The sequence below is a fragment of the Amphiprion ocellaris genome, chromosome 16 (assembly GCF_022539595.1).
Source record: "Amphiprion ocellaris isolate individual 3 ecotype Okinawa chromosome 16, ASM2253959v1, whole genome shotgun sequence".
Taxonomy (NCBI): domain Eukaryota; kingdom Metazoa; phylum Chordata; class Actinopteri; family Pomacentridae; genus Amphiprion; species Amphiprion ocellaris.
In genome coordinates, this window is record NC_072781.1 from 12935156 (window position 1) to 12956794 (window position 21639).

The following is a 21639-nucleotide window of genomic DNA, read 5'->3' on the forward strand; positions in this document are numbered from 1 at the left end:
ACATTCAGACACACATGCTGCACTGTTTCACGGTACCTTCAGCGAAGCGCACAGCAATGCATTACACCACCCCCTGTTTGAGTTTATCTTCCGTCGTTCCATTTCATCACTCAAAGGGACAGCAGATTATGTTCTACAAGTCAGCATGAACAAGGTGTGAAAAAGCTACTGTAGTGCTTTTTCTGCACAGACAGCTGGGAGTTATTAGAAATGCAGAACTGGATCTGCTATCTGTAGAGCAGGCAGATTTCAGTTTGATCCACTCTAACAAGTTTTATCATGTTTGTACTCAGGGGCAGTCTGCTCTGCATCAGCTAACACCAGCCAGACTTCATAAAGGCTCCAGAAAAGCGTAACAGTGTAATGAACACTGTATTGTATAGAGAAATTTGTGAACTTTACAATGAAAACAGATATTAAGTAGCAATTCTGTGTAAGGTTGCGACTCGTGGTGCTAAAAACAGAACAGTATAGAACAAGAAATATAAAGTACAATAAGATATCGACGTTTTCAAATGTGAAGGTGTCTACAAGAATTCAAAAAAGATCAATTTTGACAAGTCATGGTCAGATGAATGACCAAAAACTCACTGACATTACATTAACGACAGAACTTTCTATTCATTGTATTTTTTTGAGGAAATGAACTTTAAACTTGATTTGAAGTTAAATCCAGGAAAGAAAATGAACTTTAGTAAATCTAGTCTGTGCCAAAGGATGATTTTGAGGTACTGAACTGTTGCTGTAACTGAACAGTTCACTACATTTCAGTGAAAAAGCTACACTGTTAACAAAACGCTACATTTATCTGACAGCTACAGTTACTAGTTACTTTACACAAGAATTTACAAAACACACAAACACATGACTGAGCTAGAATGAGCTGCACATTGATCAGCAAAACATTAAATTATTACATGCTAATGCATCATCAGTAATAATCTGCTTATCTATAACTACATAACATCCTCTATAACACTTTCATTTTTATTTACTTCAATCCGTTATTATCATTATTATTGTTGTTAATGTAGGATGTTTACTACTATTAATTGTACTTGTAGAAAATCTGCATACTTCTTGAGCCACTCTGTATATTATTTCTAGCGTACAGGACAAACAAAATCAGTGAACATCAGACTGACGATATATAAATGCCATCTACTGGTAGCGCTACGAATGTCATCTAATGCAGCAGTGATTTCCTGATGACGGCCTTGTTGACCCTGAGACTCAGCACACTCTGGTGGATCACACAGGCAAATATAGAGTTGGTGTTCGGAGCCGGGGAGTGGCCAACCTGCTGGTGAGACCAGACTTTCCAGTGCTGAGTAATTTTCTGTCTCTATAGACTCTGGTCTCTGGTTTGTAATTAACCGGAGGTGCACATGTAGAAAGCCATCTGTAAAGTTTATTGCCACAAGAAGCCGAGACATTGATCAGTGTGATTATGCGGATCGGATGTAATTAAAATAAATTGCTGCAGCGTGATTAGTTGAACTTCTTTGTAAGAGAGTGTCTGTTTCAAAACTTGCTAGTCAGTAAAAAATGATTCATTGTGTTAATTTCTGGGGAAAAGCGAAATGATTTACTTCCATAAATGAAAGGATGGCAACTTCTTAAGCAAAACAAGACACCCATTATTATTATTATGTATATTTAAATTCTAACAATGCCATGTGCTCTGTTTGATGAAACCACAAAATTATATCAAGTGCAACTGTGGCTTGACAAAAATGTTCTTTCTCAGCTGCTAATTGACTTTCCAAAGTTAATATAACACAGTGTACTTACCCAGAATTTCAAGAGAATTATGTGTAGAAGCATTTAGACTGTTGCATTTTTTAACCAGGTGATCAGTATGTGACCCCTCAGGTCACAAACTAAAGAACATTGGGTTACACTTGGCATTACACATAGGTTTTTGGGTGAACAGTGTATAAAACATGTACTCCTCTTGCATGCAAAGCCTTAAAGTGTCTGTCTGTGTGCATATCAGTACAAACAATCTGACCCTGTTAAGACATGAGATCTGAACAGTCAGTGAATGTTGCCAGAAATCTTTGCAACTGATGACAACAAACTTTGGAACTCCTTGTGGCTTTGTCTTTGGGAAAAAAGACAGATCAAAGATGCTCTAAAATCAGTTAAAAGCCTCTTTTCTATTTGGCGATTCATAACTGCAAGTTATTCTCATGGAATGGCCCCACAGCCTCGAACCAAATGAATAAAGGCCTTTTAACAGATTTCTGCACTGCCTTCTTTTCCATTCATAATCATCAGAAGGACTTGTCTATACAAAACTCAAGCCCATAATCTCTAACATTTATAATTGAGAAAAAAATCGAATGTGCAATCCTTTTAGAGAAGGGATAAATCAATTCTGTTATTAAGCTTAAGGAATTGCATGAATAAAACAAATGATGAAATTGGTTTGCACAAGTGAGAAAATTACATAGAAATGAAACCAGAAAAAGTTTACATCATCTGCCCCCCAGCATCATCTCCTTCTGTCAATGTGTTAAAAAAAAGTGCTAAAAAGTTGAGTCTGTATCATTAATGAGATCTAGAGTTGTATCACTTTGCTCACTTTCACTTGTACAAAACACAATTTGGCTTATTACTTAAATTAGCTAACATTTAGACTGTTTGACATCTGCTCTAAAACTTTAAAATAACCGCCTGAGGACAGCATAAAACCTCTGTGTAATAATCGTTGAGCTGGTGCCATCACTTTGAAGCTCAACTGTACTCGGCTGTTTTAATCAGGTCACATGCATTAAGCCGTGTTTATCATGATCACTTGTCTGGTTTGCCGCAGAGATAAATAGTGAGCATGTCTGAAACAAGTGGCTGAGCCTAGAAACACTATTCAGAGGATAATCATGGATTAGTAATAGTTTCCATGACAGAGATGGCCATAGCATCCTTTGGTGGAACAAAACAGAGCAGCATGGCACACATGATGCTGCAGTCACCGAGAAGGTGGAGGATGATGATCTGCAGTCGCGAGGCTTCTCAGAGGAAACAAATACGAGCCAGGAAAGCCACATACCGAGCTCCCTGTGTGTTTCTTCTTTTCAGAAGTATTGCTCCATCAAATTTGAGCAGTGGAAAACAATCACTATTTTTCAAAACTCATTAAGTCCTCTCTGGGCTGCAGGATTGCTGGAGTCTTTCCCAGAACATTGATCACAAAGCAGGGAAATGCTCCGGAAAGGTGTCGGCCTGTTGTACAGCTAATACGGACAAGCACGGCCCCTCAATATCCCAAGCAATTTTGAGTCATGTTTCCACTTGACCAGTAGGTTTTCATCCGGAAAGTCCACACAGGCTGGGAATCAAACCAGATCTGTGCAGCTGTGAAGCAACGACACTACAACAGTTTCTACATAGTCACCATGCCGGAAACATTGTTGCTTGTGTCATTGTTTGTTCTCATCACTACAACAACGATTAAAAAGAACAAGAGAAAATACACAGGTTGATGATGATCATCACCTTTTCTGTTGCCAGCTAAAGTCATGTGTAATCAGTGCAGTAGTTATGTAAAGGGGAAACAAATAAGATGATTGATCCAAACAACACTATTCCACTTTGTGTTTGTGCATGTTTGTGCTCTTGCACAGACCAGGAGGGAGGAGACGGAGATTCAGAGTACTCAGAGCAATCAGACGCCATTTTTAATTGAGATTTTCAAGCGATTAATTTCTACACTAGATTTCCATTTCAATGCAGAGAACTGTAGCTTTGTAAAATCTAAACGCTTAAAGGTACACTAACATCTATAATAGCACAACACTGCACTTTTTGGGACCAGTGGTGAATGTTTAAAATAAGAGCGTGTATCCTTGTGCTACAAAATAACTCAATATTGTGTTCTAAGATCGTACCCCAGTCATTTAAAGCTTTTCAGCTTTCTGCAGTTGTGAAATTGTCGGACTAAGGCAGCTAAAATACACGGATTAAAACCATTGACATGTGAAATGAATGATATTGAACATCTGATTAAAATGCAATGTTGGGTCCCAGAATGTCTGATACGTCCCACCCACCTATACTCTGTTGCAGACCAAGCACACTGTTTATGGCAATGCTCCTCCCCAACACCAGGGATCTTCTAAAACAAAATGATGCTTCCTGCCACACTGTACAAACCACTCAGGGACGGCGTGAGGAGAAAAGAGCACAAAACCCTGACCTGACCTCCAAATTCACCAGATCCTAATCCAATTGAGCATCTGCAGGATGCAACACAACAAGATATTCAATCCATTGAGCCCCAACCCCACAACCCCAGTAGGTCAGAACTGTTCTGGCAGAATGTGGGAGACTTACATAATACTTGGCAGGTTTTATTGTTGTGGCTGATCAGTGTACTGTTGCTTCGCTGCATACAGGAATACCACAGAAAAATTTACTGACATGAATCTTTGAGACTTTACAATTTTTATCGTACTGAACAGATTAAATTCTGATAATACTGGGGGAAAAATGAGTCATTTTAGGGTCTTTCCGCCACAGAGGAACATTTATATGATGTTTTATGGCCATTCCAGTGCTAATGAATGGAATGATGTGCAATCTGGTCTCTATACTTAAATCATCTCACAGTCCAGTGCTGTTACTGGGGGTTTAGACAGAAGCAGAATATATTGCTTTTCAGTTGGGGGGTGTTGGAGCTGAAAGTTGCCGACATTTAAGGACTCTAACGGTAATATTAGTTTTTAAACACAATAACTGTACAGTGTAACATCCATGTTATGATGACTTTTTTGATCAAAAAAGAAGAATTTTCACGAAATTTCTGCTTTTTTTTTTTTTTTTTACTGAATGTCTGCAGGCAATCAATGAAAAATATAATAAAGAATAACTCCTTTCCCTTCTTCATGGTTTCAAATAATTTTCCAGTTTTCCCTTCAACCAAGACTCATATATTATAAAGAGTACTATATACATTATACTATTGGTCTTCAAACTTAGATGTTGCGCTAATAATTCCATGGTCTTTTACAAATCCACAATCAATTTTTGGGTTTTTATTATAAAGAACAGGTGCTTAAAGACAACTTAAACTTGTGAAATTAGTTTAAATAAAACTATTAATTGAAGATGTTCTTTTTATACAGATATATTTTGTTACCACTCTCCTCCAAATAGATATTTTTTAAGGTAACTTCTGCTCCAAGAAATTCAGTTCAGGTTTAATTTGCATATTTACATGAAAATGTCAATATATTTGAACAAACACATATTAACAAAAACAATTCCTTTACTCCTTTAAACTAAATATTCAATTCACCATTTTTTATCCTCTATGGGCGATTCCTCAACCTCCGCGGTGCTGGTTGAGGTGTCCCTCCGGTTGAGTTCAGCTGAGTGCACCCAGAGGTGACACATACACCTGGAGGTCCTCTGAGACCCGGGTGGCCCCTGAGTCCAGGCTGGCCTATGTGTCCCCTCTGGCCCTGCTTCCCAGGCTGACCGTTAAAGGCTCTGCCAGTACGTCCACGCTGACCTGTGATTGAGGTAGAAAATGTCATTTAATCTTCAGGCCTTGCAGTCTGCAAAGTAAGCTGAGAAAAGCTGTTTTCACGGATTCCAAGAACGGAGTATTCCAGAGAATAACAATTTCTGGCAAATAACACAGTCTTCTTACTGTAAAATCCCCTCCCCCACTTTCCCTGGAAATTTAAGGCTCAGACTCAGCCGAACACAGTGTGTGAAATGATATACAGGCACAGATGTGGACAGCAATATTTGCCTCATTGCAACCCACTCATCAGACAACATGAAGTATTTAAAAATGAAAATACCCTTTGATCCCTGATCTCCGGTGAAGCCAGGTAGGCCGTGACCCTTGGCTCCTTTATCCCCTTGCTCTCCTCTGTCACCTGCAATCCAGACGCATACGTACGCACATACACAATGACCTAACAGAAGGAATGACAGCAGTCAGGCTGAAATGCTACTCCCCCGGGAGTAGGTCTACTCAAGAACAAGACGCTCATGTTGATTAAAGACCATATGTGTTACTGAGATCATTGTTAAATAAATGTTTAAAACACCTTGTAAATATTCCTCGATTTCACTGGCCTGGCGCGGGAATGTAGTATGACTGTGACATCATGCCAGGGCCTCAAACCATAAATTAGAGCCGAGAATGTACATGTTATTCGGCAGGGTTTACAACACTGTACAGTATCTGATTCAGCAGTTTCATACAGTGCGGTTCATAATGAAAGGTTTTCACATGTTTTTCCCGTGGTGGAAAGTATATTGAGCACATTTATATTTTTACTTGACTTTATTTCAGGGGTAAATGTTGCACTTTTATTCTACAATATTTAAAGTATATGAGGCGTTATTGCAGATTAAACAATCCAAAAGCAGAAAAAGATGTAAAAATGCAGGTTAATGTAAAATCATTCTCTAAAAGGTGCCATTCTGTATAGCAAGCAGTTTAATTTTAAATAAATGTTACTGATATTTCTACATACTTCTGTGATTTAATGTCGTACTTTCATGAAGTTGGGGGATGAGCGAGAAACAGAAAAAAAAACAATCAAAATTAATTCAGCAAAGGTCATCATATCCTGGCTGTTAGCTGTTTCAGCTTCCCTTTCACTTTTTCTTTCAAACTTGATGCATTAGGTTTGTTAAAGAGCCCATGTATTGCACATTTACAGGTTTAGAATTAAATTTTTGGGGCTTACTGCAATATTTTCACATGTTTTAACGTTTAAAAAGACATTACTTTTCTCATACTGTATATTGTGTGTCACCTCTTCTCAACCCCTGTCTTAAATGCTCCATTTTAGCTCCTGTCTCTTTAAGGCCCCTCTTTTGAAAAGCACCATTTGCTCTAAGTGGTCAGCTAGCCTGGCAAAAGTAAGGTAATGATGATTAAGTAGTATAATCTGAGATCTTTGAGAATAAGCTGAGAAACGAAGCTCTAGAAGCAGCATGCCTAATTTGCCGCTACACAGGTGTTATGTAAATGTGTTTCATGATGACGTAAATAAGTGACGGAAGAAATCTTGGACTTTAAATGATGCATTTCAGGCAGATAAGTAGTCCACACCTTTTAGGTTTTCAGACCTTGAACAGAAAAGTTATGTAATATAAATAATGCAGAAAGTTTACAACCAGCTGGTGAACATGGTGGAATTCTTGCTGCTAATAGCTGAGGGGCCAGAAACACCAAATGAACAGCAACATTGCTCCATGTTTCAGACATCTGCCATATCAGCCTCATATGGTGACGATGTATTAATGATGTGTTTGCAGCTTGTTGTTCTGCTCCACGTGGCCAAAAAAAATCAAATAATGGACCTTTACCTCAAGGATCTCATTGCTTTTTTTTTTCCAGCACTGGTTCTTCCTAAAACAAGCTTTGGTGAGTTATAGTGTTGGTATTAATCACACAGTATTCATAAATATCATCTGTCAGGCTTGTTATTCGCACCTGTTTCTCCTTGTTGGCCTGGTTCTCCGGCTTCTCCATAGAATCCCGGTAGGCCCACTTCTCCATCAGCGCCATCATTACCAGGGTCCCCCTGACAACATCATCAACAGGAAAATACATTGATAATCTTTTGCATGTTTTCACCATAAACCTTGCAATGTTTTATTTCTCCTCAGATGCTCTTTTGTAAGTCATGAAGTATAGTTCCATTCACCTCTGACCAGCTCTGCACGAAAAGCCTTAAGAGATTTATCTGGCTGATGCCTCAATGCTCTGATGGGAAAACACTGTACAGTACTGGTGCATCACTTATTTTGGCATTACCACAACATCAAGATTACGAACAATAGTCTAATACTGTAGAATATTTTTTAGATATTCATGGCCTCAAGAACATTTATCAGCCTGAGAGTCATTGTGATTAGAAGTTGTGGAACATGAATCGATTCTACACTGTATAATAATGTGGAAAAGGCTTTGTAATCCAAGGACAGCCTTGATTCTCTCCAAAAACCATTCAACACAGACCAAGTGTCTAGTCTGTGACTCCTTATTTGTCCTCATGGAGACGTGGAAAAACGTTATGTTTTCATTCCAAGCTTTTCTGCCAAATACTTCAGCTCTCTTGGTCCAGTCCAGACCCTCACAATGTGTGTGCATTTTACTAAGCCAGGGAGAAAAAAAAGAACAATGTATGGAGAATGTACTGCACCGAGACAGCATGTCTCAGCTGAGGGTCTGCAGGAGGTGAGGTGACAAAGCTGTGATTTTGTAAGAAAAAAAAAAAGAGAGAGAGAAAAAAAATGCTTCTAGAGTGAAGGCTGATATATCTTGAGCAACAAACATCCAAAATGGTAAACTCACAGGAGGTCCGGGTGGTCCTTTCTGTCCAGGGGGACCAGGGGCACCCATGGGAACATCCCCATACAGAGGACAAACGGCAGCACACGTCCTCTTAACGGAGTTGGCAAAGGTGGACATCTGCTCCAGGACCACTTTGTTACAAACCTCGATCACGTGTTGAGCAGGGAGGGTTGGCCCCTGTGTAAGAAATCATTACCACATCCATCACTGGAAGGGACCCAACTCTGGGACATGTAAAATGGAATATTACAGGACAGAGCATGCTGAAGCAATGGCTGCCTCTCTGAGGAAATGCAGTGAACAAAGCCAGCAATATTTCCTGAGGCTCATTATGGATTTATAGCCACACTAAATGAAACTCTTGCTGTGAGTCACTACTAACTTCAGGCTAATGAGAAACTGTTTAAATGTGTTCTTGACACCAAAGTTGTTGCTAAACACAGTGTGTGCCAGTCAGTGTAACTACTAGAGCAAATGATGACTCTGCTGTTTCTGCGCCATTATTCACAGATAGATGAAGTGAGACTGAAGAGTGGTGCTTTTCATCTGAATTACAGAGTTGAATATATAAAATTCTACTCCACTGTAAGCACTGTAATGTTTGTATCAGCAGAAAAAAAAAACAGAGGCTTGCATTTTACTTACTGGTGGGCCGGGGGGCCCCTGAAAGCCATCTGGTCCTCCTTCACCTCGAACCCCTTTGACTCCGACGGGACCTGAACGTCCAGGTGGGCCTGCAGACCCACGCTTCCCCCGTCCTCCCTGAGGACCCTGCTCACCCCTGTCTCCAACCTACGGAGCATGTTAACAACATCAGCAGGACAGGATACAGTAGAGCAAGTGTATCCATCAGGAGACAACATGTAATTACTTCTGCATGGACACAAACTCTATGGAAAGTAGTACCTGCTGAAAATGCATATTGTGTTATATTGGTAGTAATTATCAAACACAGGAACTAACACAGTTGCGCAAATACCAAATAACAGAGTAATAGTAATCAGGCAAAATGTTAATTTTAAAGCATGTGAACAGTTTATATAACATTTGATCAGAGTTTTTGAAAAAGCTGGAATTTTTCGTGCAAAATTCAAAACAAAAGTCAAATCTGGCAGAGAGCATCAGAGAAATGTGCAAGATTCATTTTGGTGGAGTTGTGGGCGGTACTGCTCTTATCGCATTTACAGATGCTCTAAATATGTTTGGAATGTTATTTGATGGATTCATGTGAGATTTTCAGACTATTCAGTTTGCAGAGAATGTGACGGATGGAAGATTTTGTAGCCACTGACAGAAATATCAGAGAATTAGGAAACACTCAGACCTGCATGGCTGCTGTCCTCAGTGAACCCTCTCTTCACAGCCAGCATGTTCTCGTTTATCTTCAGACTCAATCCAAGGATTGGTTTGAACATGAATGGGGCCCATGTATTTATTTATAGTAACCTATTAATCTCAGGCCATAGCTTTGGAGTTAAAGGGATATACCAAGGATTTTGAATGATGCCATGTGTTATAATTGTCACTGTTAGTAACACAATGTGTTGATGAAGACATAATTTAGTATTTTCATAGCTCACCTTTCCTTTTGGGCCTTTAATTCCTTTTTCTCCCTTTAAAAAAAACAAGTTGTTGTTAAGAAAAACTAATGCAGACAATTTAATGATAGGCAGAAAGGATGAAATATTTAAGCCAGTACCTGTGCACTTTTAACTCCTTTGATTCCTTGGATTCCTGTGTCACCCTGTACAAGGCAAATGATTAAACAGACGTTTGGTAATATTTGTGATATCAGAATTTCACAGGTGTGCTGCTCATTCTCTGGTAAACAAGAGTACCTATCAAGACATGCCCTATAATAGATATAATTTATATTAACAATGTGTCAAATGTCAAAACAATGTGACAATATGAAAGAGGCAACTTGTAGTGTTTAACCCAAAGAGAATTAGAACAAAAACAGAGCTAAAAAAGTGACTATTGGACCTACATTTGTCAGGTGGACACAAACAAGACTACAAATAAATTGCAATTTTGTTCCATAACAGCAGGAAGTGTAAAGAAGAAACTGTCGGCTAACATGTTTGTCTTTTCAACCGAAATGTGATTTTTGATTTAATTCTCTTGCCCGGACTTGACCAGTGTGTGGCTCTATCACACTGCTGGGCTGAGACTTTAGGATATTGAGTGCATTTTCTTTTGTTTTGTTACTGTGACTTTGCTTTTGTTTTCTTTTATTGAGTCAGTCAAGTAGTGTGCCTTACTTAGTTTTCACACACTGTAATATCTGATTACCAGAAGTAGTGGGCCATTTTCAAATCCTACACAGAGTTTTTCAAATTTGACATTTGTTTTTTTTAAATTTTTCTTCCTACGTTCAATAGTAATTTCTTCTCTGCAAGATGACATGGAGCCAGCCACTTATCCCCATTTTATGAACATCTTCTTAATGCGTTAACTCAATCTAGTTACAAAATGATCTCTCACTGTACTCCTTAGAGAATTTTTAGAGCAAACTTTCAAGCCTGCAACAGGTTGCTGTTGCTACCTTTGCACCAGTTTTAAATCAAGGACTGATGTTTACCAAATACTTTCCTACACTGGAGCTGATCTGTTATCTGTGTAGTCTGAACATGGAAATATCTGTTAGCAATTTTTGCCATATCAAATTGTGTCAACCTTCAGAATGTCCACTTCCTGACCGATAATTGCAGCAGGCCTAAATTAAACTGCCAGCTAGAGGAGAATGCAGCCCTTCTGTCATATTTTATTTTGTAAGAATTCTCCATCTCTGACAGGTGACTCTCAATACTGTCACATTCTACATTTGATCAATCTGTTCAATGTTATGTAGAGTAGTTTGACTTTCTGTTTATAGTCATGCATCTGTAATAGTTCTAAACATACCTTATTGGCTTAAACTGCTGGTCATTTATTCATTTATTTATAGTTTAGTTTTATTTTAAAACAGGCCAGTGGCGGTTTTCTGTTCCGAATGCAGGTTCTCTTCTATCAGATTTGTTTGCTCTACAGCACACCACAGAGACATAAACAGCTAAAAAAGCGGCTTCTGCAGGATTATCCGTCTTTTTCATTGGCGTGGGATGTTCTGTAAACATCAAGAACAGGTCCTCAGGGGGAGTTTAGCACTCATCCTGACCTCCTGTACAGATGGCAAGAATAGAATACACTGAACCAACCTGCCCTGAAGGGTAGCCTCTAACCTGGATTATTGAACTCTTCATTCTTCCCACTCATGGTGGGTTATTATGAGCTTGCTGGGTGAACATATGATGATCAAACCTTTTCAACTCGTATGTTCCATTAGTGGGCAGACAAATGGCTTTGATAATATTATTAAAAGGACTGTCTAGTACCTCACTGGACCTGAACACAAGGTTTTAATCCAAGCCAGGCACAAGTCTTGGTTTGGAAGTAGAATAAATAAGCAAATCTTAAATTCTATGTGGCTCATTGATCCAGCAAATAATTCCTGAATAGCCACAGTAATTGTACCATTAAACTGTAATTTTGCCCTCATTTTATATCTCTAATGGGTAATGGATGAAGATGTATTACCTTGGTTCCTGGTTTTCCAGGCACACCCACGTGTCCCTGTAAAGAGTTGACATTGTTTAATAGCTTGAAGAAAATGAACTAGTGTTTGGAGATGTAAAGATAATTCACCTGGAGCACTTACAGTAGGTCCAGGTGGGCCAATAAATCCAGGTCTTCCTGGCTTCCCTGCAGAGCCCTTGTAACCTCTCAGGCCCTTGAGAATAAAACATTTATTAATCAACCAAAGGGGCTGCTTTATTCTTTGTTGTCTCCCTTTAAGATGGCAAACTACTTTACAAACAACATGTATTATGTGCTTGTCTTCAGTGATTGAAGTGCCTGAACATATGTCTTACAGTTCGTCCTTGGGGACCCATTTCTCCTGCTGACCCCAGGGTGCCTTTCTCCCCCTGTTAAACACACAAAGACCCACAAATCAGTCTGCTTAAAATAACCTCATTTTACATTTATTTACAAAACCAAACACGATCAGTGAGCTACCTTTGCTCCAAGTTTTCCAAGTTTTCCACTGAGGCCTTGTGGTCCTTGATAAGCCTGCAGGGAACAGATGACATTTAGAGCATAATGATACAAAAGTGTACTTTCCAAAATCAACATAAAAACATTATTATAAGCAGACAGTACCTCTATTCCTGGATCACCATCTCTGCCAGGTAAACCCGGATCTCCAATAATGCCCTAGGAAGATGCCATTAATATTATTATTATTACCCTGACAAGTCATTTTGGTATCATAAGTGAGCATTCACATGTGAGCCATTGTTTGTAGCGTTACCTTCGCTCCAATGGTGCCAGCTCTGCCCACAGGTCCTTGGATTCCCTAGTTTTCCCAAATTCAGAACAAAAACATATTCATCAAAAATATGTTTCATACTAGTGTAAATGTAAACAAACTAAAGGAGATGCCATGTGACCAATTTGCGATACTTACAGGCTTCCCCTTTTCTCCAGATGTTCCCCTTTCTCCAGGATCCCCCACAATACCCTGTCAAATCATCATTTGAAGCAGCATAAACTCAGATCTGAATTCGTCTACAATACATCTCCTCCAGCAAGCAACATGGTGAACCTGGGAACCTTCCTTCATCTACAACAGAGCAGGTTATCGCTGCTGTTCAGGCAGTGACTCACCAGCTTATGTTGATATAGCTCAGGTCTTCAGATCTCATCCAAAATCCAGCCACATGAACGAACGTTGTTTATGGAGACGGCACATAAGCCAAAAACATAGCTCTATTCCAGTGTTTTACCACATTAAAAATGATTTACTGGTTCTTCACGCTCACATGAAAGGATTTTGGAGATATTGGGCAAAGAATTAAGAGTGTTTTCTTGTGGATTATGGAACTGCAGCAACCTACCTGCTTTCCTCTGGGTCCAGGCTGCCCTACGACACCAGCGGCCCCTTTTTGACCCTAAAAATGAAAGCACAAAGTGTTTAGATGATGGAAATTTAGAAAAAAACAAAGAGATAGTTTGGTAGGAAACATTAATACCTTAACTCCCTGAAACCCAGGTATGCCTTCATATCCTCTGTCGCCTGTAGCGCCCTTCAAGGAGGCAAAAATGTTAATAATACAGTAATTAGATATTCACTTACAAAAGGGCAAATCACCGTGTCTGAAAGGGTAACTTACAATTTCTCCCTGTTCCCCGGTCTCTCCGATGTCTCCAGGTGGTCCACGAACTCCCTTTAATTACAGTCAACATGTCAAATTTAAATCCTCTCAGTTAGTGTATAAAGTTACTCAACTACAATAAAAAACAACAATCTGTGTCTTCATTTAATGGATGTCATGTGAACGAGTCCAATTAAAATCTAAACACAGCAGAGGGGTTTACCTTGAAGCCCGCGGCCCCTTCTAATCCTTTCAGCCCCTTGGGACCTCTGTCTCCCTGTTAACACAACAGCTCATTAATAGAAACTTGTAACATTTCAGGGAAATAAAAATGATTAATTTGAGTGATAAATTACCACTTGGCCCCAAGGTCCTCTCATCCCTTTTTCGCCTTTGATGCCCTCTTCACCCTGGGGATGTTTGTGTGAGGTTTCATTAATGCATCCTGTGACTGAGTCAAACTGAAGTGTAAACCTGGTAGGAGTTTATAAAGTCAGCTCTTACCTTTGGGCCTGACTCGCCAACGTTGCCATAGTCTCCTGTGTTCCCCCGGATCCCCTACAAGACAAGTGTGACTCAGTAACAAGCACAAGACTTCATGCGCTGCAGCTATTTTTTGTGAATCAATCAGCCTGGGAAATGGAGTGAAAAATCTGAATGCTAGTGATTGTTTCCACTGAGAGAAAGTTCACAACTTCTGGGACATTAAACTTCAGATATACCAGGTCAAAAAACTGTTTAGACATGACAGCATTTGTTCCTTAATTAAACACTCAGAAAACATCTGTTGATCTTTTTGCAGTCACTGTGGCAAGACAGACAGTGAATAAGCAAAGAAACGTTTTAAAGGAATGTTCCAACATTTTGGAAAATGCATTTATTTGCGTTCTTGCCATGAAACAGATGCAGTTTCATGCGTCAGACCAGGAGGAGTTCGTTTAGGTTAGCTTAGCATGAAGACTACATGCAGTAGGAAACAGCCAAATCCAAAAATCACAAATACCAGCACCTCTGAAGCTCAGTATTTAACATGTTACATCTTGTTTTATTCGTACAAAAAATGCTGTTAAAGACAGACTACAGCAGATAAACACTGGGAAAACCATAAATTGTGTTTTTTTATTTTGTATTTTTGGGTGTTTTTTTTGTGCAATATTAACAAATATAATGAGTTCATTAGAAACCAGAGTTAGTGGAATTTGTTTCCCTTATAGCACGGCGGAAACAAACAGTCAGTGAAGTGTCAGTGGTACAGAAGGCAGACATAACATGTTACGCAATAAATAATAACCCTAATATTCCAAGGCAGCTAAAGAACAGCTGTGCATAAGGCAGTTTAAGACAGAGGATAGACTTTAGGGGATGGCTGTTTCCCTGTTCCTAATCTTTCTGAGAAGCTAAGTTTTCTGTTTCACCTTTAACCTCATCCTAACTGGTTGAGGCAGGTGGCTTCCCTCACTGAACCTGGTTCTGCCACAGGTTGTAAAGGGAAATTTTTATCTTCATTACTACCATCATTAATGAGCTTGCTAAGATGGAATCTTTGGATCTGTCGGGTTTCCGTTCTCACAGAAAAGCTGTTTTCAATTAAGCTACCAAGCAACTGTCTGTAGCTTCATGTTTAGGTGACTACTATCAATCTTTCTTCTAACAAAAAGTCAGAATGTCACATCATTCCTTTAAAACTGTGGCTCCAGTCAGGAGAACGCTAGCTTTGGTTAGCGCAGCTTAACACAGGCCTACCTCTTTCTGAAGATAAAAAAATCTGCCAAGCAGCACCCCTAAAGCTCACTAATTAATACATTTGTCTTGCAGCATTTTTTTCAATATTTATCACTTTTGAACTTTGAAAGCTAAGCTAACGCTTTCCTGCCAATAGCTTCAAAATCTCTCAAGTTTAACATTCTCAAACTATTGCTTTGACATAGGTTCTAAAAATTAGCTAAAAAATTGAGAATGATTAAGTTTTAAAGATGAACATGCTATAAATTACTTTCACACTTGTATTAGTCACACTACTGGAAAATATACACAAGCAGGATGTAGGAAACATTGGTCATAAACGCAAAAACATGGATCAGTATTGTTTGTACAGATGCTGGCTTCATCAGTTGTAGAAGGAAAAGTGTTTTCTCTGTTGGCAACGTTACACTAAGTCAACAAACATGTTCAACAAGGCCAAGGTGCCTTTGTTTAGTCCGTTTATTTGACCATCTCACCTAACACTGCCTTTAAGCTGAGTCAGCTGGGTGGAGGTTAACCTCATAGATGGCCGACAGTATGGCGAGAGGCATGACCGTGAACTTTACAATGTTTCTGAGGCATTATAGCTCAGATGAGTAAAGGACCACCCACCACCTGAGATGGGCAGTTCACAGATCCGTGCCAGGAAATGCCCTCCTCGGATGTCGGCAAGGAAGGAGATTCACAAGCTGACAGGTGGTCAAAACTTTAACCACTTACACAAGACAGATGTTTACTCCCAGATGAGCCGCAGCTGCAATTCAAGACATGAATATGTAGCATGTACAGCTCTGGAAATGTGCTCTGAGTGTACACCGGCCTACATGTGTTTGCTCAGGCAGCATGGGAGATTTCTTTGAGTGCAAAGAGCATGTTAAATGCCAAAGCATCACATTTGTATATATATAAAAAATGACTTTCTTTAAACACATGTCCTCTGGACTGTTTTAAAAAGACTCTCAGATTTGTGCCAACAAGAGTGACTGCTAAGCATCAAAGAGATTAACAAGTCATAAATTGAAAGTGGAAATAATCACATCTGCCACTTTCTCAAGCATATAAATGTGAGAATGTTTGTTCATTAACTGATCCATGTGTAACTGGCTGCTTTAGCAGAATACCTATTAATCTTTTACACTTTATACATGTTTAAAATATTCTTTAAAACGTTCCTCCTTGTTACAGTTTGTTCTTCCTGAGGTAAATTAATATGCATTATCCACAAAAATAAAAGCATTAAAGAAACAAAACATCTGACAAATTTCACACAAAAGCTGGGGGGTATGGTGGTTGCTCAATTGCCTGTTTTTCCTGTGTGTGGGATTTATTACATTTGGCATTAGTTTCCTCCAAATGGAAAAGCAAAACCATTAGAAATCCTGTGATCTTATGCCAGTATGAGTTAAATCCTATATTCTACACCAGCAGAGCATGTGTGTTAAGATACAAATGGCTATTTCAGAACTAGAAAAACAAATTTATTGTTACATCCGTATTGGTTTGTGTTTATCTTGGATTCTTCCTAAACCTTTTGCAAAGCGGACATGAGTTTTCAAAGTATGAAAGGAACCCCTGTGTTTACTATCGCTAAGCGTTTCTGCTTCCAGATCTGTTTCCATCCTGTCGTGTCTCAGTTGTGCTCCTGTTGCCATTTTCCACAGCTTCACTGCTGTCTCACAAATGAGATTTTTACAATGTCACTCACCCACAAACCAGTTTAACTCTTTATTGTGCAGCAACAGGAAGTAGATGCTGCACATGCCGAGAGTATGTCGAATAAACACTAAAACATGCATTCAACCAGCATGGCAAAATGTTGTAAATATGCATTACTGAGAGACATATTGCATATTTATTTACCCAATTTCCTTGTCGTCCGGCGTCTCCAGCTTTTCCTGGAAGACCTATGTGACCCTGCAGAGAAATAAAACATGTCATCACAGATTCAACATGCCTCATCAGTATGTCAAACCAGTTCCTTATAGCGGTACAATCACCTTTGGCCCTGAAGGGCCCTGGATGCCAGGCTGTCCGTGCATACATTTGCAAGATGCTCTTCCAGCTGTTAGGCCGATCTCTGCATATCCTCCACACTGCCATGGACAGATAGGTAACAGAATGATTTTTATATTCCACACACATCTCTAACAGGTGTAACTATTATAATCATATATGACTTACCACATTGGAGAGCTCACAGCAGCCCTCTGAGTAAGCCTGCTCTGGGTCACATGACACTTCCATCTGCTGGAGGTCCACCTGGACAGATTGGGAGATAAAATGAGAAATGAAAGTAGCATCAAAAATAATAAAAAATTGAAACGTCACTTCAGATATGTAAAAATTTAAGGTGTCAACATACAGACGCAGAGCGATCTCTTGCTGCCCTCTTGACGATGGAGGTGTATCCTCGGCGGATGACTGGTCTCGGCTCATCAATAGACTCCACTCTGACCTCCTCACAGTCTACCAGCAGCTTCACCTGGCTGCCCTTCACACTCAGCGCCAGCTTGTGCCACTGTCCATCAAACAGCTTTTCCACACCGTTAAAGGTCCTCAGCATCTGGCTCCCATGGGGGCTGGTGTAGAAGAAGTCTAAAGAGCGTGTATCACCCTGGAAACGCAGGCCAATCTGCTCTCGTCCCTCCGGGTCACTGACCTGCCACAGGTTCCAGGACGTCCAGGCAGCGTCATTGGTCACCTTAAATGTTGCAATGATGGAGTAGTCGGAGGGAAGTCCATCTGGATACACATCGCTGTGGCATGAGAGTGCGGTTTAGAAAACTGGATGACTCTCAACAGAGGCTACTTTTCTACACAAAACAACAATTAAGAGCTTTTGCGGGAACATAAGGGTTTTATTTTATAAGAACACGAAGAGGCAAAAACAGGCCCTTGAATTTTATGGTTAAACTCCACATTGGCATAGAAGTTGGGGAAACAATACCCACATTTGTTTTTGGGAAATCTCTTTGCATAAATTCAGTACTCAGCAGACAAAACCATTCTATGTTAATTTAATATGAACAAAGCACTAAATTCAAAAAGAAATAGACTACGGAGACAATCCAAATGAAAAACAAGAAGTGTGGACAGCCGTCCTGTTAGGCCTGGGGGACGTATATGCAGGCACAGCTGTGCTATTTTGGGCAGTAAATGGGAACTTAGCAAAATAGTAGCTTAACACCCTGTGGAAATCTTATTTTTGTTGTATAAAGTGCTTCACAGTTGCAGTGCAGAACTTTTGTTTCCCCCCAACGGCAGCGAGTGGAATTACACTACCACAGTTTACTATACGCCTCTGATATATGTAGATTTCTAATCAGCATTTGTCCTCATTGTGGCTCAGTTTTCTGTCTCTTTTTCTGGAGCATCAAAAACAGCCTTGTTTCCTAAGTTTTAATAATCATTGCTTGGTAATGATGCATCACTGCTAATGTGCCTGTGCAGGTGATGATGCATAGTGATTCAAAACACCAGTATACTGTCAAATACAGAAATTTCTCAAGGCTCTGATTGACTTAGCCAGCACTGGCTTGAAAATAATGGATGTTTATTTATATGGCAAAGTTCTGCACTGCAGCTTTAACTTCTCAGCTTGCTGCAGTGATGTACAGGTGTACTGCAAGGTCTGTGACATCATCATTAGGTGGTGTTGCAGGTGTACATACAGCTTTTCAACCTGGTGTTAAGTTGCACTTTAAAGAGTAACTTAAAACCAATCTTAAAAGGTTCAAAGTTGTAATTCTGTTTCACCTCTGACCACCTGTAGTGTCTGTAAATGGCGTGATGGATATGACCAGAAGAGTGTTTGGCTGCATCTGATGGTGATGCTGGAGAACATTTCACATCAGTGCAGCCAGATGAGAAGCTATACAATTACAGATGAGCAAAACAAGATTTTCAGGTGGTGTAATGTGATGTTTTAATCCTTGTCGGCTTCACTGAGATCAGCTGGGCTCAGGCAATCTGGCACTGTACCTCATGGTCCTCTTCAGATGGATGGAGGGGTTCACACGGTAGGCCACTGCCTCAGGTTGAGAACCATCCACTCTCCTCACGCCCCTCGACTCAGGCACACGAAACTCCTCCAGCAGATTGAAACCTCACAGCACAAGCATTCAGTTTAATGTGATGTCACACTGATTCAGCTTCAAAGGTGCTGGACTACTTCTGGATCTTATGTCAGTGCTGATATCACTGATTCGTGTTAAATAGCTGCATTACGCAGTGTGGTTAACAATGCCATCGCTTCACAGGCTCAATGAAGTAATCTATTAAACCCATTAACATGAAGAGGCCATTTATTTTCTTTCATGGGTGGATTTAGCTACTGAATTCTAAACACTGGATGCTTTGTGCTGCGGTTTGAATGAGATCAGCATGGCTAGAGTGTTTACTGTGAGGTTCAAATGTGTTGATGAAGGATTCTGATTATAGATATTATGGTATGAGTAGAAAATCATTTTGAAAAACCAATAAAGAATATTAACAAGTAAATTATCTAAAGTTTGGGAAAGAGTGTTAGTTTGCAGCAAAGTTTTTCCAATGAAGTTCCCTGCATGTCTTATTGGACAAATGATTCACTGCCATGCAACACGGTCAGTAGGTCTACTTATTAAAGTCACAGTAAAACAGAACTACTGAACAATTCATCTTGGCAGTCTTATGTGCAGGCAGGACACCTAAGGGTAAAAAAAATAAACCCTCGTGTTAAAGGCTTTTTGATAGAAACTCAGCTGCAATTCTTCAAGTGTTCTCATGCACAGCTTAACCCTGGGATGACCTCTTGACCTCTTTATGTCCACATTAGCACTGAGAGCAAGGAATACTACACTCTACTACTGAGAAGACAAAATAATGGACTGTAATCTGACTAACACTGACATCTGCTGGTCATGATGCAGCAGTACAGTGTTCAACCTGAAAAAAACCTTTGTCACAGTCTATAATTAATGTGAGATGTGTGATTATTACCAATTATTATTGGCTTATTCAGCTAGAAAAAGCCTGACACATATCAGAAGCCTCTTTAACACAGTTTTCTGACAGGGATAGCTGCACATGTAACAATCCCACACAATCATATATCTCCAGCATATTGTTGTAAAATGTGGTTTTAATTTTAATCATTAAAAAATGCTTGTAGTTAATAGTTTAAAAAATGTAAACTTACTTGGCAGCTTTTGACATCGGACCAATCCCACGATGAATAAGAGTGCTGCAAACACCAGCATAGCTTTGGAGGCTGGCATTTTCAATTTTTTGAAGTCAGGGGCTATAAATACCTGTAGAGCAGCAATCATCAATAGATAATCCATAATTCAAACAGATTGAAGATAAGATCAGATAAGATTCAGCGATATCCGAATATACATTATGGTGTCTGAGAAATTTCAGTTTTGTGTATGTTTATTAATGGTAGAGTTATAAAAACTACACATAGAAAGGAAGACAAAAATAAAAACAACAATCCAGGAATAGAAAACCAAACATACTATGCTAAATTTCTTGCCCTGACCTATTGAAATATCAGCATAACATTGTCCTTTAAATTAATTTTAATAATGAAATACTTAAATACCTTTGATGGACTATGACTATGAAAATTTTCTAAGCTGCATCTGTCTCCTTGTCTATGCTGACATTTGGAAATTTTACCAATCAGAGCACACAGTTACACATGATAAAGTAAACTCATCGAACTACATTTGCCTCTGGTATGACAGACAACACCTATTTGCATTATTTGCCTTCTTCAAATGCATTTTAAAAATAAAGCAAAAATACAAAGAATATTGAAATTACTCACATATTCCTGAAAAACCAAATCCAAGTTCTCCTGCTGATGGGTCTTTTCCTGGTGTGAGGATATATCCCGCTCTAAAGTGCCATCCTAGGGCCAGTGTTTGAGCTGAACAGGAGGACCATTCAAACTAGAAGCTGTGGGTCTCAGAGGAGCCTGACCCCTGAGCTCCACTCCACCTTTGGTCCCCAGGGGGATCAGTCTCCTCTCATAGGCCAGTCAGACCTGCAGTCACTACAGTGTAGCACAGTGCATCTCACTGAGTCATCTCATTAGGGAAATACAGGTAAACTTCACGCATGTTAAAGCTATTGTAAAGAGAAAACACCAGTAATGTTGTTAAATAAGTGAACACTTTAAGTTATTAGAGTTTGCTTCAACACTGCTTTCAAAAGGTTTTGTGTTTTTTCCTATGCAAGGCTTTAGGGTTTTACTTTACACATCCAGTAGTGGAGTGATAAAATAAGCATTTGTGATAACTGTTGTTGAAACTTAGCAAAAAGACAGTTTCATGGTGGTAGCGTACATTCATTCAAAGCAGCGTTTTACCAGCAGCAGTT

At 39.5% G+C, this 21639-nt stretch overlaps 1 protein-coding gene across 1 annotated transcript; it reads right to left on the minus strand.

Moving 5' to 3' along the window:
* Positions 1–3661: 3661 nt before the first annotated feature.
* Positions 3662–21265, minus strand: zmp:0000000760 (collagen alpha-1(IX) chain). Its single transcript, XM_023261351.3, has 27 exons — positions 21086–21265; positions 20450–20561; positions 19255–19378; positions 17636–18029; positions 17455–17532; positions 17271–17366; positions 17134–17187; positions 14035–14088; positions 13887–13940; positions 13754–13807; positions 13549–13602; positions 13408–13461; positions 13273–13326; positions 12843–12896; positions 12687–12731; positions 12536–12589; positions 12392–12445; positions 12247–12300; positions 12033–12104; positions 11912–11947; positions 10032–10076; positions 9913–9945; positions 8978–9124; positions 8333–8509; positions 7469–7559; positions 5817–5894; positions 3662–5518 (listed from the first exon to the last, which is right to left on the minus strand). The coding sequence occupies exons 2-27, from the start codon at positions 20526–20528 to the stop codon at positions 5316–5318; spliced, it is 2292 nt and encodes a 763-aa protein (XP_023117119.2). The 5' UTR covers positions 20529–20561; positions 21086–21265; the 3' UTR covers positions 3662–5315.
* Positions 21266–21639: the final 374 nt, after the last annotated feature.